Below are 19,306 nucleotides of genomic sequence, written 5' to 3'. Positions count from 1 at the left end.
CAGCAAAAAAAATTATTTACAATCGGTACATCTATGATTAAGATTTGATTTATGCAGTTTTAGTCAAATACTAGCCTACTATAAAGTAACAAACTTCATTTACATTACCCAGGTCAGAAAATCTCCTCAGAAAATAAAAGACAACTGTTTAGTGTTTGTATCCCAATAAATATAAGAAGCTGACGCCGTTAAAAACAGTGTTAGCCTAAACATCAGAATATTGCGCCAAAAGCAAACCAGTTAAAAATATAATTTGCGGGTCACGGAAAGATAATTCTGTTTGGAAACATGGTTTGGTGTAGAGGAGTAACCGAAGTTGGCCGAGTGAAATCTGCAGCCGGTTGCCGAGTGAAAAATAGAAAGTAACTCATTGAAGATCCAGTATTGTGCGGTGGGGAGAGTGTGAGGTGAGTTTAGAACAGGAAGACACGGCACGCGACGGACTGACCAGACTGAGGTATGGGTCAATAATTTTATTTCAGCCGATTTCACATCGGTAATCTACAATTCATAGATATTATCTTAATATTTTCAAGTGGTGAATTGCGTAGGTTGTGGCCAAGTTGTGAAATACTTGCATGACTATCTTGTCACAGGACGCGACCAGGCGTATAATTTAGATCGTTACTTGACGATAGTGAATCGACGGTGTTGTTTTGTCGTGTATTTACCGGTTATATATAATGTACTTGTAAAACCAGTTCTTGCAGTAAGTGACAAGCAAACAAGTACGGTAACTCAGAAATTCAACTTGGCGAATAAACGCCAACTATAAATCTTATTAATATTTAGGCATAATTTTTAATCGTGGTTAGAAAATGATTAATGATGATGAAGAGCCAGTGGCATTTGTGGATTTAGTTAAATATTATTAATTATTTTGTGTAACCGGTACTGGTAGCCTAGCTGATTGCTTTATAATTTGGATATTATATATAGGCCTATCCGTACCATAAAATTTATTGGGAAAGACTACTGTTCCGAACCTACGTACTGCAGGGCTTATGATTACTGGCATACATCATGCAGCGAGCAAGCTAATCAAAACTATGAGAGAAATTTTGCCAGGACAGTGGTGCTATGGCCAACTTTAAATCTAACCTAACCTTGATTTACAACTGTCGAGGGATCTTTTACGTGGATGCCAATGTGTACACAAGATTTTGGTTTGTCATTCCACCCGAACAACTATTTGTTGACTCTCGCCCGCCCCTCCGTTCTGCACCACTGACAAAGGACAAACGTGTGTATCTGTTATCGCACTCTACCTTAGTCAGTAGGTACCACAGTGGCTCAGTGGGTAGGATGTTGGCTCGCTAACCTGGGGATCCTGTGTTCGATCCCTGCGTTGGCCGAAAAAGTTAATCTGGATTTTCCTTCACGGTTCCCCCTTGTCAGTGGTGTAGGACAGACGGTCTGGCAAGGGACAATGTATACAGTACATGTAGTCGTTTGTATGGAGACGAAAAACCGAGGTCACATGTACACATAGGTGTGCACATAAAAGAACAGTTGGAATTTGAATTAAGAGGAAGTCTTAGCACCGCTGTCCGGGCCAAATTTCCCTCATAGCACACAGTATTGCATAATCCTGTCCTCATTAGCCCAGTTGCCAGTCAAGTTAGAACAGTAGATCGTTAAACAGTAAACCCATTTTCATTTCAAAAAAAGTTTTCTGATTTCTCGTAAGTGTGTAGGGTGTGTTGGATGGCCAAATGGTTAGCACGTGTATCATAAAGCCTGTCATTGAGTCAACTGGCGTGGTTTCGAATTCCTGGTTGTACGTGACAAGGAGTAGAGGTCGCCTGTCCAACCTCGTGGGTTTTCTACGGGTCATCTGGTTCCTCCCCCTCCCCCGCACTGCTAAAGACCCCTACACACAAGCGATTTTATTGAAAGAAATTAAACCATATGTTAGTCCCGAAATGACCTAGTTTGTGTCGAGTGGACGTTAAACCCTGTCTCTCTCTCGTAAGTGTGTAGGTTTATATTGACATAGTGGCCCAACAGACTATCAAAATCAAAAATAGACTAAAGACTCTAAAAACATGACATCTTTTAAGAAATCTCTTAAGACTGAACTCTTTAAATCTGTTAACCCTTAGTGTCAATAATTATTTTGTTTATGGTAATTTTACCAGTTCAGACTTTTATTCTGTTCATTCCTTCAATGTGTTTAAAATGTTAATTGTGTTATGGTTATTTTCATCTTTTAAAGATATCTTGTGTGGATAGCGCTCTTGAGCAACCAGTTTGTTGGATATTCAGCGCTTTATAAATAGATTATTATTCTTATTATTTATTTTATTATTATTCTTATCCTTCATCAGGTGTGGATGTATGCTTAAATATTTTGTTGTTTATTTTAATCTTTAGATGAGGTTTACAAGCACCTGCTGAAAGAAAAGTTTGAGATCAAGAAAGAAATTAGAAATGTGAAGGAATTGTTATGAATTGTGTGAAATTGGGTTATTTACATTTGTTAAGTCTTCTTGTACCTCAGTGATTGTTGTTATGAACTGGAATAACAATACATGTATTGTATTTAAACTTTTGGTTGTTTTTCTCAGCAGAAGACACTGATAATAGTACTGTACTGTTAAACAATGTATAATTAGGCTGATCAGGATTAGGCCAACGTTATTCTTTAATCTGTATACAAGCAGAACACGAACCGCAAACAATGGACGACGAAATCTAGAAAAAAACTCACATGATATTTAAGCTGAGTTAAGTTATGGAAAACATTTTATCTATGGTGGAAAACCGGTCAAACTACAAGTACCCAGCTGCCGATTTCTTTTGTGTTTGTTTGTGAGAATGTTTTTATGACAAATGTTTTTTGAGTTTATTGGTGACAGATTTGGTATCGCTAAGATGGCAACCACACTGACGTCATGTCAAACTAAAATGCTGTTAAAAACTACCTGTAAAGGTGAGTTGAGAATCTCCCAATTTTTATTTAAACTTTATTTTTAAAAAGACTTTCTTCTTTGCATTTCTTCATTTCTGGAATAAAATACAGTTCAATTTTATTTTAATAATTTGAGTCTTCAGCAGTGTGAGTGTGTGAGGAGACCGGAGAAAAGGAGAGAGAGGGAGAGAGAAATGAGGTTTAATGTCTACTTGACACAAACTATGCCATTTTGGGACTAACATATGGTTCAATATAATAGCAATGGGAGGAAACTGGAGAAAACAGATTTTATATATGTAAATCTAGGAGGAAAATTTACATGTAGATAATTTTGATTCATAGAGGAAATAAACAATTTTTATTACCATACTGTCATGTACTGTACATGTATACTAAATCTTGGAAGAAAAACTGGATATTCCAATGTTTTTAAATCTTGGATGAAAAACAATTCATTTTATATTACTAAATCTTGGAGGAAAAAGTAGTCAGTTTCATGTTTTTGAATCTGGGATGAAAAAATAGATACATGTAGGCCCTAATTTCATGTTTTTGAATCGTGGATAAAAAAAAAAGATAATTTGATGTTATTGAATCTTGGAGGTAAAGAATAAATATGTTACTAAATCTTGGAGTAAAAATTAGTCAGTGACTGTTGGTTGCGAGTCGTACAAGTGGTTAATTACCTGTTTGTTTAATTAACCTGGTTTGTATTGACTAGGCCTACATGTAATTAACTACCTGGTTTGTTAAGATACATGTAGTTAATTACAGGTATTCATAGTACCCAGGTAAATCAATAATATTTTATACAGGTTAACTTTATATGGTTTCCTTAACAACAAATACTTGTTGTTTATTCATCCATAACTTACATCAACTTATAAATTGCTTAAAGGCACAAAACACAGATAAGTCACATTTTTCAACATTCAAAAATAATCACTGTACCGTAAGACTGTTAATTGCCTTCTCTTACAAACTCATAAGGCCTGTCAATGAGTCAGCTGGCATGGTTTCGAATCCCCGGTTGTACGTGACAAGGAGTAGGGTCGAACATGTATGTCCAACCTCATGGGTTTTCTCTGAGTCCTCCGGTTTCCTTCCACTGCTAAAGACCCCGACGCGTTAGCGAATTATTGAAATAAAATTAAACCATATGTTAGTCCCGAAATGACCTCGTTTGTGTTGAGTGGATGTTAAACCCCATTTCTCTCTCTCTCTTACAAACTGGTACTTATGTATTTGGACTTAAAGATATTCAAACTAATTTATCTGTCAAAAGTCAATCGGATTAAAATACAGATCAATATTTCGTATCGTTTTTTATACTTTCGATGGCCTCCACTACATACATGTATACGTGAAGTTGTACTGGAAGATCGCTTCAGATGGTCATACGAGCGGCTTTTGAATTTATGGCATCAGACATTTGATTAACCAATCAGCATTGATGTTTCTAGTGGATTACCCACAGTTCTGTTCTTAGAAATAACTATTGTTATAATGTAGCGCTTTAAAAATGAAATTATAATAATAATAATAATCACACACCAAAAGCTCGTCGTAACATACCGTTTCATTTGCTAATCCCTCACATCATCCAGAACACGTCAACGAAAACAACTCTTCCAGGTCCTAGTGTGCATGTAGTAAAGACAAGTAAAGTAAAACAAAATTTTGAACTATATACCGTAAAGCGAAACGAAATGGGATTTGTATTTTAATCAGATTGATGGATTCCAACTAATTTATTGGTTAAAATTGTGCTTCAAATGTCTTCATTAGCCCAGTTCGGAACAAAACAGTAGGACGTTAAACCCCATTTCATTTCATTTTCATATATGATCAGCAATATACATGTACAATATGATAATAAATACAACCATACATACATGTATACAATTTATGTTAAAGGTAAAGTGTGTGTTTTACAAGTCAATTATTAGGCCTAAGTTTGTTGTTTTCATACAATGTGTTTGTGTTATATTGTACTGAGTATGACAACATCAATGACCTGTGTGTGTACCTGTATACATGTATATCAAGGTTATTACATACTTCTATATTCATTATATATCTATTATCATTAGGATTATATTCTATTCAAGTCCAGTATTACTATATTCTGTTAAATTTCTATATTAACACGTATTTACATAGACTTGTGTTGACTACGCTGGACATTAGCCAATCACATAACTCTATAATATACTGAACCTTATATATAGATGTATATTTATGTGTTAATTAATGAAAACAATCAACGCCTACCTGCACACGTACACGTAGGAGGGTTTTAATCATTCTCAACATGTTGAGTTGACAATGTATGGAATTACATTTTAAAACTTCTTAAAAAAAAAATGGCTACTGTTACGGTTAATGGTAAGTTTTTTTTTCTCCTGATAATTTACATGTACCCATACTAAATCTTTATACGTCTTAAAGGACAATATTGGTGTCAGTCATTATCAAATATGTGATAGAACTGGTTACCCACGTTCCAAATATAATTTTAACACAGAGATTATTGCTATGATAGATGTGTTATGAAGCTTTCAAGAAAGGGAAGTGACAAATGCAAAAGGAAAACACAAGTTACATGTTTCCTTCTGTATATAACTGACTGATCTGAAGTGACGAGTGATAACAGATACACGGCCGAATTTCTGCTCACTAATAATTTCTTTGAAGACCAAAAGTTGTTACATTGTATGTGAGGCTGAGAGGATATCTGACATTTCAAAAAAGTAATTGAATGTCACTATGTAAGAGAACAGGAGAAAAATAGAAATAGTCTGTAAATTCCCTTGTTTTTATTCATTCCATACTTTTCTAATTTTTTGTTTCATTTTCTCTTATCTAGTGACAGTCAATTTCTTATTTGAATTGTCAGATATTCTCTCACAATCTGACACAACAACTTTTGTACAGTAGGCTGTAGCGCCGCTGTCCGGGCAAAATTTCCCTCATAGCACTGTATGGTGTAAACCCATCTTCATTAGGACGTTAAACTCCATTTCACTTCTATTTACAGTTTACTTTTAAAATTGGGGAATTTCCCTTTCAAGTCGATTTATCCCAATATTATATTGTCATGTGATATTGACATTTATCCCATCGTACATGACAAGGAAAGGGGTTGGATGGCTGAATGGTTAGCATGTGCGCGCTGTATCATAAAGTCTGTCATTGAGTCAACTGGCATGGTTTCAGTTCCCCGGTTGTACGTGACAAGGAGTAGAGTCGCCTGTCCAACCTCGTGGGTTTTCTCAGGATCCTCCGGTTTCCTCCCACTGCTTAAGACCCTTAAGTATAAAGCAAATTATTGAAATTAAATTAAACCATCTTATCTTTTGGTCCCAAAGTGACCAAGTTTGTGTCGAGTGGATGTTAAACCCCATTTCTCTCATTTATTTTGTCAGGTAGATATATGTACACCTGAGGTTGTGTAGTAGTTATTAGCACCCTTTCCGAGGTGTATCAGTGAATATCAGGACAGTTTTGGTCGAGGGGCCCAGCCGAGGTGGCTCCCGACCAAAACTGTCCTGATATTCACCGATACACCGAGGAAAGGTGCTAATAAGTTACTTACATCACATTTCTATCGAGTATTGTGAAGCAAAATGTGAAAAATAGTATTTATTATCGAGTCGTTTCAACCGAAAAGTGACAAATACTTTCTGCTCTTTCATGCTTTCGCAGTGGAGAGACGACCTGAGTAGTATTTACACGTGCGTCTTGCTATGATACTCTGAGCGTAAAACATTCTCGTGTTTGTTTAGACCACATCGTCAAAACAAACTTGTGTATGGCGTAGAGGACTGCGATATTATTAAATGTAGTGTAAAGGAAATGCGAAACGTGGGTCATTCCTGGTGAAAGTATGCATCGGCGGATGGTTCTTCCGTTGAAATTTATTTATGACTTTCTAGGCGTTTTTTTTTCATCCTGCTTATTTTCAATGCCTGTGAAGTGTCAAGCAAGAGAACTGCGCCTTCTATCATCACAATTAATTAAAATAATTATTCAAAATTCTAATTTATATATTTTGCATATTAATATAAATCAAACCAAATTATGAAATAGTTGCCAATTGATATGTATAATAATTGATTTTTGTAATATGTTGTTATGTTAATTTAATGTCATTGTATATGTTTTTGAACTGCCATGTAGTTCCCCCCATTTTGTTTTGTTACTATGATTTTGACTAGTCGTTTCGTGGACATTGTACAGAGCCGTTGTTATCAATTGCGATCTGGGTCGGACTAAATGTCCGCTACTTATTGCTTGATAGGTATCTAAAAATAAGTTGGTTGATAGGTATCTAAAACAGTATAAAAGTATATCTAAAAATAAGTTGGTTGATAGGTATCTAAAACAGTATAAAAGTATCCGTGTATCAGAAATGAACAGTACTCTTTCTGAACATTTCTGAAATGAACAGTACTCTTTCTGAACATTTCTGATGCACCATACTTTTCTGCATGTACTGCAATTAAACAGGACAGTTTTATCAAAGGTTGCCAGTGGCAACGAGTAGAAGTGGGATGTAAAGTATATTTACATGTAGTTATTTACTGGCTTGTATACATACATGTATATATATGTAGGTATGTTTTTTGACCACACCCACTCAAAAGAGAAGTAGGTTAGTCAATAGATTTGACATGACATAAAGCCTATACCAGTCAGTCCTGTATACCATGACATACATGTAGTAATGATATATATATATATATGTATATATATATATATATATACAGGTATATTGTAGGTGTATTGTCCTTGTTTACCTCTATTTACATGTACATTGTCAGCGGGGGTTGGATGGCCGAATGTGCATTGTATCAAAGGTCTGTCATTGAGTCAACTGGCGGGGTTTCGATTCCCCAGTTGTAAAGGAGTAGGGTCAGGGCTCACACTGGCTTTCAATTTTTTTCCGCCAAAATGGATGATAATTTTTATATAAAGAAAATGTTTATACTTTTTTCCACCAACTGGAATATTTTATCTGCCAAAATTATGTGATAAAAAAGACAAACATCTAACCAATATAAATCTCAGCTAGGCTTATTAATATTATAAAACAATTACCAATATACAATACAATATACAACAACTTTGTAATCTACATAATAGATTTGCAAAGTTTGGATTTAATAAGATCAGATTTTATGTTTGGTTATTTTAGTCTATTTGAACACTGTAAAGAACACAATATATTTTCAGTATTTACACGTCAAATCTCATCCAAGGATTGCCAATTTTCTATAAATTTTTGTGTTGCATGCAATGGGCCTTTTATTATTTTCAGTCACCGTAAAGGTATCGGAATCCTTGATAGAATGGTATAAATTCCAATTATATTTTTAACAGATGCTTACAATTTTCCCGTCGTTAACTGTTAGAGCATTTTGGCGACGGTAATATGATATACATGTAAATGGCGAAGTGTTTTCTCGCTCAAAAATCGTCACTATTCGACTTGTTTTACGGTTTCAACCAGTGGTAATAATATAATTTGAAATAATGATATCCAATTATAGACATGCTTGTATATTTTACATGCCATATATGAAGCCACTGTAAACGGAATTCAGCTATCAAAATATTTAATTCTCTTCGAAAGGAAATGTCGGCCATTTTGATTACATGTATTACCTTTTTTTTAAGACGAAACGAAACATTAAATAATCACCGCTTAGATTTTTCATTAGGAGTAAATAATGACTTGAGATAGACTCTAATATCTTTGCAAGTATCAATCAACTAATCATTAATCCAAGACAACTGATTAGTATTACTCATTGACACGGTCCGGATTATCAGCCAGTTGATTAATTTATAGTATCCCACCATGTGATTGACACTCAATAATGGTTAATCAAGGATAAATACGATTAGAATTTTAAGATTTTTTTCCGCCAGCTCTCAAAAAGAATAGCCAAACATTATCACCAAAATCAAATTTTAATCGCCACTTTCATATTTTTATAGCAAATTGGCGACCGACAGTGTGAGCCCTGATTAGGGTTTCCTGTCCAACCTCGTGGCTTTTCTCCGGGTCCTCTGGTTTCTTCCCACTGCTAAAGACCCCTACACGCAAGCCAGAATTACCTAGTTTGTGTCAGTGGATATACATGTAATGCACGTTTTTGTTTCTTTGGAATGAGATTTCTCTTGTGCCTCTTTTCATCTGGTTGTCGTTTAAAGGGACAATAACACTCTTGCTGGCTTGACAGCTCCAGAAAATAAATAATAGCCTTATTCTAAGTATTAGATGTTTATGTGTCCTACATGTACCTGTTGTGTAAATTATCCATTACATCCTGTTTTACTTGTCCAGAGGGTTCGAAAATATTTTTAAATCCAAGTCACATTTGAAAAGGTTTACGTTAGGCTTTTCAAATCATTTAGTTGAATTTTTCCAATTTTTTAAATTAGGTGTGTTAAGATGAAATTTGAATCATTAATTAATTGGAATATTGTAAAATAGTACAATTTGTTGACCAGAATAAAGATTGGGGCATATTATTCAGTTACAACAAGAGTGGTATTGAGCCTTTAAGCCAATTAAAAAGGGGTTTCAAAGATATCGTTTTCCAAAAGTTGTAATGTTTGAAATTATTGTTGAGCATCTAAGGTGTGAAATCTATGAAATTGAAGCAGGTAAAGGTGAATTTTATCCTGGAGTAAGTCTGCTGTATAAAGTTGTTAATAACTAGCTTTCACTCAACACTTGAGAATAATATGTTATTGGCTAGATGACATGTATCTGGTCTTGTACATTGATAATACATGTATCATGAAAAAAATCTAACTAGCCCTAAAACAAGATGGCGAGGCCTATGTAATTAATTTAGGAATTGCCATTTCAGAAAATCCATTCGCATTGGCAGTTCAATATCCAACATTCGTAATTTTTTATTGTAAAATTTCTGTTCATGGACCATTTATCCTAATTTTATTAATCCTAATTCGTCTTCACGATTCATGTTTGTTTATATTAATGCATGAATTATGGGCTTTATTTCGGGAAGGGCGCAACACTTACATGTACTTGACTTGGCAAAATTTACTGGATAATCAGCCACAAAAACCAAACACCCGGTTACGCAAAGGCATTGGGCAATGGAACATTTTAGCTAATGTTGACAACTGACCCAGAACCTCCGTACATTAAAGACTAGGTGGTTCAGAGCAACTGAGATTATATATTGAGGCTGTCCCTGAGGTCTAAAGTGTACACTTTCAATCTGTCATCAATGCAAGTGTCATGGTGTTGATTCTGCGCTTGCACCGTCCTTACTTTGTTGGGGGATGGGTTCTAAATTCTTTTAATTTCTGCCAAAGTATTGATGAGATCAAAGATGTATTATCTGTGGCTTGATTTGATATTTGTGGTTTGTTTCTTGCAATGTCTTGGTAGTGTGTCTTGTCCGAAGGTTTGTTTTATCCGTTTTGTTTTAGGGGAGTTGGATGGCCGAATGGTTAGCACGTGCGCGCTGTATCATAAAGTCTGTCATTGAGTCAACTGGTGGGGTTTCGATTCCCCGGTTGTACATGACAAGGAGTAGGGTGGCCTGTCCAACCTCGTGGGTTTTCTCCGGGTCCTCCGGTTTCCTCCCACTGCTAAAGACCCCTACGCGCAAGCGAATTATTGAAATAAAATTGAATCATATGTTAGTCCCGAAATGACCTAGTTTGTGTGAAGTGGACATTAAACCCCATCTCTCTCTCTCTCTCTCTCTCTCTCTCTCTCTCTCTCTACTTTTGGTTTTGTGTGTAGTGCAGTCCTTACTTTTTACTTTAGTTACCGATATATTGTAATCCTGAAATGTTCTGTATTAATTTCTATCCAGTTACATCAATATCAGGAGATTAGCCAACACTAGAATACATGTACAAACTCTTTCTTGATCCACTTACATCAATGTCAGGAGATTATCTAACCTACATGTACAATATTTTTGTTTTTATACAATGTTAGATTATCTTAGGCATCCATTTATCAGGAGATTAATTATCTGACAAAAATAGTTTGGGGAGGTGGGGGGCAATTTCTTTAATCTCCTTATGGCAAAGCCAGATTATCTAACCGACCCTTTCTTCTTTTAATGTCCTTAATCCACTTAAACTAATTTTTTTCCTATTAATCTTCTTAATTACCTTCCAAATATTTGGCAACCGAAAACTCAAGTAAGGTTATCACAGAAATTTGGCCACTCATTACACTTGGATCTTTTCGAGTAAAGACTTTTTGAACATTAGGGTTCAAATTTAACGAGAATATTCAAAACTAACATTCCATTCTCATGTACCCAAAAAATCTCACCAATATTATCAATATTCAAATTCATATCCTTTCGGAAAACTTGCTTAAATTGGTATGATCAGCATACTGGTGATATTAGGCTTGAAATAAAGGGATGCGTACACTGTAATCCAGGTATCATTTGTACTTGTGTATTTAGCACTAATTTTTCAAATATTTGTTTAAAAATCGTTTAAAATCACCAAAAATCATCTAATTTGTACTTGTGTCCAGATTAAAGCTGACCATTCAATTTTGATGAGTGTCCAATTTACAACTGTTTAATTTCTCAATCACTGTAAAAAAATAAACAACCCAATTGATTAATGATGTCTAATGGTTAATTTTTGAACAGTGGTCAGGAAATTAAATACTTGTAAATTGGACACTCATTATCAAAATTAATCAGTCAGCTTTAATCTGACACAAGTACAAATTAGATGATTTTTGGTGATTTTAAACGACTTTTAAGAATTTTTAAACAAATATTTGATATTGAATGAATGTGAAAAAAATTAGTGACAGATAAACAAGATTAAATGATACATGGGTTACAGTGGTAGAACCTCATTACAAAATAGAGAGATAATAATAAATAGTAATATATCTAAATTTATGTTCACGCAACAATACTAATTAAAGTTTCTGTTGCGCTAGGCAAACTTTTCAATACTGGTCTTGGAAAGCAGTTGTGAAAAGCAGAATCTTTATCTGTTTAAACACACGCAGTGTTGATATTATTCGAATATGGTGGGGGAGGCAGTTCCACAAGTAGGGTGCTGCAAACCAAAATGATCGTTTTGTTGTTTCGAGATCTATGTCGGCGATATTGTCAATAGGTTTTTGTCTGACGACCTCAATGTTCTGTTGCATGCATAGAGATCAAGGTACCCTGTGCATCATTTCCATAAATACATGTACTGTACATACACCCAACCCGGTACCCTTATCACAGGGTAGTCTTGTACAGGGCTCTTCCAACACTAGTCATACCAAGATGATTCAGTTGCACTATATCATGTTCTGAGGAATCAAAAATCTTTTTAAAAGGTCTTTGGACCATTTGTCACATTGTCATAAATAAGGGTTAGTGAAATATATGTACATGTAGTATTAGAAAGCATGGACCCCATAGAATCTTATGGGCACTGGGACGGCGCACCGGCTGCACCCCCCTCTTGTGAAGCCTGGTCTTGATAATACCTCTTGAAGTTCATGTATGTACTTGTATATAATTATGTACATGTAGTACATGTAAAGTTGACAAGTTTTACTTGTTTTATTTTGGGGAGAATATGTCATCATGTCTATAAAAACCTATACTTTAAACTTTATATCTTAAAACTTGTGACTTCCTGGTAACCAGGATACGCACTTCAAACCCAAATCTCGACTCATCAGTATCACATGACTGTACATCTACATCTATAGTTGTTTTATTGTTCTCGTGGGCGGATCAACACCGTGTCAATGACATCATGTGCTTCTGTCAGCAGTTACAGTACAAGTCAAGGTTATATGTACAGTTGGGTGTGGGGGCCCGAATGGTTAGCATGTGCGTGTTGTATCATAAGGTCTGTCATTGAGTCAACTGAAATAAAAATTGAACCATTTGTTAGTCCCAAAATGACCTAGTTTGTGTTGAGTGGACCTTAAACCCCATCTCTCTCTCTCTCTCTCTCTCTCTCTCTCTTCTCTCTCTCTCTACATGTACAGTGTTGTGCAGGCCTGCGATAAATATTCCAGGCAAGACCAGAAAATCATTGCACTAAACACTTTTTAAAAAACCAAGATATTTAAAGATGAAATGACGTTACCATATTAGGATACCCGGCTAGTGTATTTAGCACTAATTTCTTTCATGTTCTTTCAATCTCAAATCTTTATTTAAAAACTAGAAAAAAATCGTTTAAAATGACCAAAATTCGTCTAATTTGTACTTGTGTCCAGTTTAAAGCTGACTCAATTTTGATAATGAGTGTCCAATTTACAAGTGTTTAATTTCTCGATCACTGTTTAAAAATAAACAACCCAATTGATTATTGATGTATAATGATTCATTTTTGAACAGTGGTCAGGAAATTACATGTAAATACATGTACTTGTAAATTGAACACTCATTATCAAAATTAATCAGTCAGCTGTAAACTGGACACAAGTACAAATTAGATTTTTGGTGATTTTAAACGATTTCATTAAACAATATTGAATGAATGTGAAAGGAATTAGTGCTAAATATACAAGACTAGCAGGATACCCGGCTTCGTTCGGGGGTCATAACTCCGAAACCTGAAGTAGTAGACTAACGCCACCTGGCCTATGTTACTCCCCGGTACGAGATACCCCTATACCCCAAATTTCAGACTCGGGGCAGACCTAGTGTAGCTGCCAACCCCGAACAGACCGGCTTCGCTCGGGGTGATAACTCCGGAAGTGGTAGACTAACGCCACCTGGCCTATGTTACTCCCCGGTCCGAGCTACCCCTATACCCCAAATTTCAGACTCGGGGCAGATGTAGCCGCCAACCCCGAACAGACAGACTTCGCTCGGGGGTCATAACTCCGAAACCGGAAGTGGTAGACTAACGCCACCTGGCCTATGTTACTCCCCGGTCCGAGCTACCCCTATACCCCAAATTTCAGACTCGGGACAGATGTAGCCGCCAACCCCGAACAGACAGACTTCGCTCGGGGGTCATAACTCCGAAACCGGAAGTGGTAGACTAACGCCACCTGGCCAATGTTACTCCCCGGTCCGAGCTACCCCTATACCCCAAATTTCAGACTCGGGGCAGACCTAGTGTAGCCGCCAACCCCGAACAGACAGACAAACGACAGTCACAAATATATATATAGATTAAATGATATCCAGGTTTATATCCAGGGGTGGGTGGGTTGCCGAATGTTTATATCATGCACATTGGATCAGAAAGTCTGTCAATAAGTTGTGTTGAGTGGGCGTTAGACCCCATTTCTCTCTCTTTGTTTATAACCTGGGAGATTAAACATTAAACATTAAATTTATTATTAGATATGATGCAATCTGATTAAAACACAGATCCTATTTCGTTTCTTTTTTCATAGTTCAAAATTATGTTTTATTTGTCTTTACTACACTACGATCTGGAAGAGTTTTTATATAATAACCCAAGTTCTAATTGATGTGATGGATTAGCCAATGAAAGGGTCTGTTATGGCAAGCTTTTGGCGTGTGGTGCACAGAATTGTGGGTAATCCACTAGAAACATCAATGCTGATTGGTTAATCAACTGTCTGAAGTCATAGGGTCAAAAGCCAGTCTTATGACCTCTGATGCGACCTTCCACTACTCCCGGTCACATCTTCATGTAGTTGAGGCCATCGAAAGTATTAAAAAAAAAAAGAAGAAAATATAGATCTGGGCCCTGTTTCTCGAAATCTTAGCTAAAGAAAAAAGCCAAATTGTAGTAGATACACGTACATGTACTTAATTTTGATTGACTAAGCACTAAAATCAATCTAATATTATCCAATCAACCAAATTACTAAAATTAGGATTTTATCTTAGTTTAATTTTGTGAAACAGGCCCCTGTATTTTAATCAGATTGGGGCCAAACATAATTACATGTACAAGTACTAGAATAGCTCTGACTGACCACACTATTATTATAGGTGTGAAAATAATCAACTGACATGTGAGTTATACCAGACAAACAGATGGATTTCAACGTCCACTCGACACAAATTAGGTCATTTTGGGACAAACATTGTTCCATTCTATTTCAATATTTTGCTTCTGTATTTCAATCAGATTCATGTATGGGAACAATCTAGTTTGTGTCAGTTAAAAACCAGATGTGGTGGTTCAGTGAGTAAGACGTAGGCTCGCTAACCTCAAGGTCCTGTGTTCGATCCCATGTTAAAAAAGTTCATCAGGATTTTCTAATATGGATTTCTCCTTGTCAGGAGACGTAGTGACTCAGTGCATAAGACATTGGATCGAAGGTCCTGTTTTCGATCCCTGTGTTGAGAAAGTTCATTAGGATTTTCTGATATGGTTCCCTGGCAAGGAATACAGTATAGTTGTTCAGATGGGACAAAAAATCAAGATCTTGTATAGGTCTATACATTGGCGTGTACGTAAAAGAACCTTTGATATTTGGAATTTGAATTTCTGGGCAAAAATTTCACTTATTTCTTAAAAAAAAAACATTTCATGAAGAAACAACACTGGACAATTCTAACTTAACAAGCCGCATGTCATAGAAATATCTGGTTGGGTGGCCGAATGGTTAGCATATGTGCGTTGTATCATAAGGTTTGTCATTGAGTCAACTGGCGTGGTTTCGATTCCCCGGCCATAGATGACAAGGAGTAGGGTCGCCTGTCCAACCACATGGGTTTTCTCTAGATCCTCCGGTTTCCTCCCACTGCTAAAGACCCCAACTCGCAAGCGAATTATTGAAATAAAATTGTACCATGTATTAGTCCCGAAATGACCTAGTTTGTGTCGAGTGGATGTTAAACCCTCTCTCTCTCTCTCTCTCTCTCTCTCTCTCTCTCTCTCTCAATTGTTTTTGGCAGGGGGAGAGATTTAATTAAACAAAATGTCAGGTATCTGTACAATCTTTCACCATGATAACAACTCATCTGTACATGTATAAATCAACAGACAAATATTTCATAGTTGGATAAATTCCATAAACATCCGTTTATTATCAGACCCAGTTGAAAAACGGTTTACCTGTCAGAAACATTGTATTTTCACGTAGAAGTTATTAGGTTTAATTAAAGACAGATAACGGAAATGGTTGTTTTTAGTTCAAGTTGTATTACGTAAGAGCTAAATCTGTCTATTATTAACAAAGCAAGACCATAATCAATCCTCGATGCAATTTTAAGTAGATCAGAACGGTTTGGCCATTTAAAGATTTAATGATAAAAGAATAATTGCGGCCAAGTTTAATTTGTCATGTACATGTACATGTACGATAATTAATGATCTTCGAAATCCCATAACTTTGATAAGAATAAAATAATTTGAATAAACACACAAGAATGTAATGTCATTGAAATAGGGGGGAGGGGGAGGGGATGAATGTTTAGTGCGTGCACGTTGTATCATAAAGTCTGTCATTGAGTCAACTGTCATGGTTTCGATTCCCCGGTTGTATGTGACACGGAGTAGGGGCACCTGTCATACCTCATGGGTTTTCTCTGGATCCCACAATTTCCTCCCGTTGCTAAAGACCCCAATGCGCACATGAATTATTGAAATAAACTTGAACCATATGTTAGTCCCGAAATGATCTATGATTGACATTTAATAATTTTATTTAACAGTCAGCTTTGATCTAAATCTTACATAATAGATATATATCCTTAATATGTGTTACTGTAATCGTGTGAAACAAGATTTTTGAAAATTAGTCTGCTGAGAAAAGTTTAAAATGCTGTGAAATTCTCTTCTTTTTCATTCAGTTGTTTACGGCTTTCTGAAATGAAATGAAATGGAGTTTAACGTCCTACTGTTCTGCTCCTAACCTGGGCTAATGAAGACGGGCATACGCCATACAGTGTGCTATGAGGGAAATTTTGCCCGGACAGCGGCACTACGGCCTACTCTTATATCGAATTCCAACTGCCAAGGGATCTTTTACGTGCACGCCAATGTGTACACGGGAGCTCGGTTTTTCGTCCCATCTGAACGACTAAACAGCTTTCCTTGTCAGACCCTCTGTCCTGCATCACTGACAAGGGAGAACCACGCCCAAAAATCTGGATGAACTTTCTCGGCCAATGCAGGGATCGAACACCCGACCTCCAGGCTAGCGAGCTAGCGTCTTACCCACTTAGCCACGTGATCCCCAGCTTTCTGAAACTAATCAATAATAAATAATCAAGCATTTATTTTGCATGTTTTCTAAAGCCGTTAATCCCCTGTTTGTCTATTTCTTAAGTTAATCCCTTATTTGTCTATTTCATACAATACTCTTTTAAGTCCTTGACTTAATCCAAGATTAAATGTACCCAAATTGTATATTTAACATAGATAATCTACCCGCTTAGATTAAAAGATTTGTTTTACCTTACTATCTATAGCGCGTGGGCAGATGTGTAGTAGGCATAGGCGTACGAGCAGCCCCCCCCCCCCATTTTGGGCACCAAATGCTGGGAAAATTTGGGCACACAATTGTACTTTGTAAAAGTTGTATTAAAAAATATTGTATTCTTGAATGTGTCCAATTTAACAGCGAATTTATTATTATTATGTAACATACTAAGAGCTTAACTAAATTTTTGGGGCACCAACCACCACCGCCCCCCAGTCAAAAATTTCCCTGTACGCCTATGGTAGTAGGGGGGGGGGGGGGGGGCATGGATTTATGGAATAGAAATAACCCTGTTTTGGCGCACTCAAAGCTTCTGAATTTATCAAACTCTCAGTGTTTCCATCAAGGTCAATTAAATAAAAATTGTTCATTTTTATTAAAAAAGAAATTAATTTTAATAAAAAATGAACTCTTCATTGAAAATAAAAAAAAGAAGTTCCTTTTTAACTGACCAATGAAATTCATGTAAAGCGATAGGAGATATCGCAGTAGATTATGAAATTTATCACACAAGCGATATCTACTGTAGAATGTACATGTACATGTACATTGTAGTTTCGTAATAAAGCATTATTATTATACTTTTTTTTTTAATACAGTTCATGTCATAAAAATCTGCCAATTGTATATTTTCAGAACCGGTTGGAGAAGCTGAGAAAAAGAACCATTATCATCATTCTCGTACGCCGTCTGCTAGCCTGGGAATCTGTGGACCAATTTACGACATCGACCAAGTTCCTGAACATTTTCACGAATTATACATTCTACACGGTTATCGACACCCAAAGAGTTCCTTTAAACAGTGTATTCTAAGTTTATTTGATGCCACGAATGAAACCCTCAATTGCTGGACGCATTTCTTGCCGTCGTTGTACTTCTTCTGGGTATTTCTACAATTATCCAAAACTTATGATTTTCAGAATGATAGTTATACGTGGCCTTTGTTGGTTTATATGATCGTGTGTTGTTTATTCCCGTTGACCAGCGCCGTCGCTCATACTTTCAACACCATGTCAGAACGAGCTAGACATATATGTTTCTTCCTCGACTATTCTGCTCTTAGTCTCCTGAGTCTGGCCGTCGCTATCGCGTACCGAGCCTACGCCTTCCCAGAATCTCTTAGGAATACTTGGTTTGGTGATGTTTTTATATATGGTGCCGTTATTAATTCCTTAATATGTGTTACTGTATCGTGTGAAACAAGATTTTTGAAAATTAGTTTGCTGAGAAAATTTTTGCGGCTGTGCTCTTTCGCGTTACCGTTCTTTTATGACAGTTCACCGATTGCTTACCGATTGTTTTTTGGAAGCGAGACAGAATGTACCTTGTCTTCCCAGTATCTGTTAGCCCGTCAATTTCTGTTCGCATTTCTATCTGCATTTTTATATACAACGCATCTTCCAGAACGTCTGTTTCCGGGACAGTTCGACATCATTGGCCACAGTCATCAACTGTTTCACGTGTTTTCGATACTGGCCACTCTCGACCAATTAAAAGCTCTGTTACAGGACATGAGAGAACGGAGTAACGACTTAAAACCCATGTGGGAATTTCACTCGTTTGGAGACACGATCGGTATATTTTTGTTAGTTGTAATAATTAATACTCTGATTATATTTATATTTTCTATACGACGTTTACCACCGGCCAAAAAGCATGACTGTTGATTTTTATTAAGAAAATATTTATTTTGATATTGTTATACACAAATATACAAGGGGGGTGGGGTAGGGGGAAGACCAACATTATGACCATCGACAATTCAGCCAATGTGGTTGAAATGTTGTATAGGGGGTACATGCAGTAATTTATTGAATAGAAAGCCATGCTTAAAAACATTCTGGCCCCAAGTTCACAAAGCATTCTCAGACTTAAATTGAGAATTTGCTCAACTTCCAATCACTGTTTATGAGAAATGTCTTTGATATAGAAACACAAAACTTTGCACATAGTTTCTTATAGATGTATTTGAT

The 19,306-nt window shown here is 36.2% G+C and overlaps 1 protein-coding gene across 1 annotated transcript; it reads left to right on the top strand.

Moving 5' to 3' along the window:
* The first annotated feature begins 390 nt into the window (after nt 1-390).
* On the top strand, nt 391-19,170 carry LOC126820396 (membrane progestin receptor gamma). The gene is made up of 3 exons (XM_050548314.1): nt 391-457; nt 2,377-2,935; nt 17,970-19,170. The coding sequence occupies exons 2-3, from the start codon at nt 2,836-2,838 to the stop codon at nt 18,998-19,000; spliced, it is 1,131 nt and encodes a 376-aa protein (XP_050404271.1). The 5' UTR covers nt 391-457; nt 2,377-2,835; the 3' UTR covers nt 19,001-19,170.
* Nucleotides 19,171-19,306: the final 136 nt, after the last annotated feature.

Source organism: Patella vulgata, chromosome 5, assembly GCF_932274485.2.
Source record: "Patella vulgata chromosome 5, xgPatVulg1.2, whole genome shotgun sequence".
NCBI classification, from domain to species: domain Eukaryota; kingdom Metazoa; phylum Mollusca; class Gastropoda; family Patellidae; genus Patella; species Patella vulgata.
This window is presented reverse-complemented; position numbering and strand designations above follow the sequence as displayed.

Coding starts and splice junctions, on each gene's coding strand:
- LOC126820396 (XM_050548314.1), top strand. CDS start 2,836: ATGTTTTTTGAGTTTATTGGTGACAGATTTGGTATCGCTAAGATGGCA. Junction 2,936..17,969: donor GTTAAAAACTACCTGTAAAG/GTGAGTTGAGAA, acceptor GTATATTTTCAG/AACCGGTTGGAGAAGCTGAG.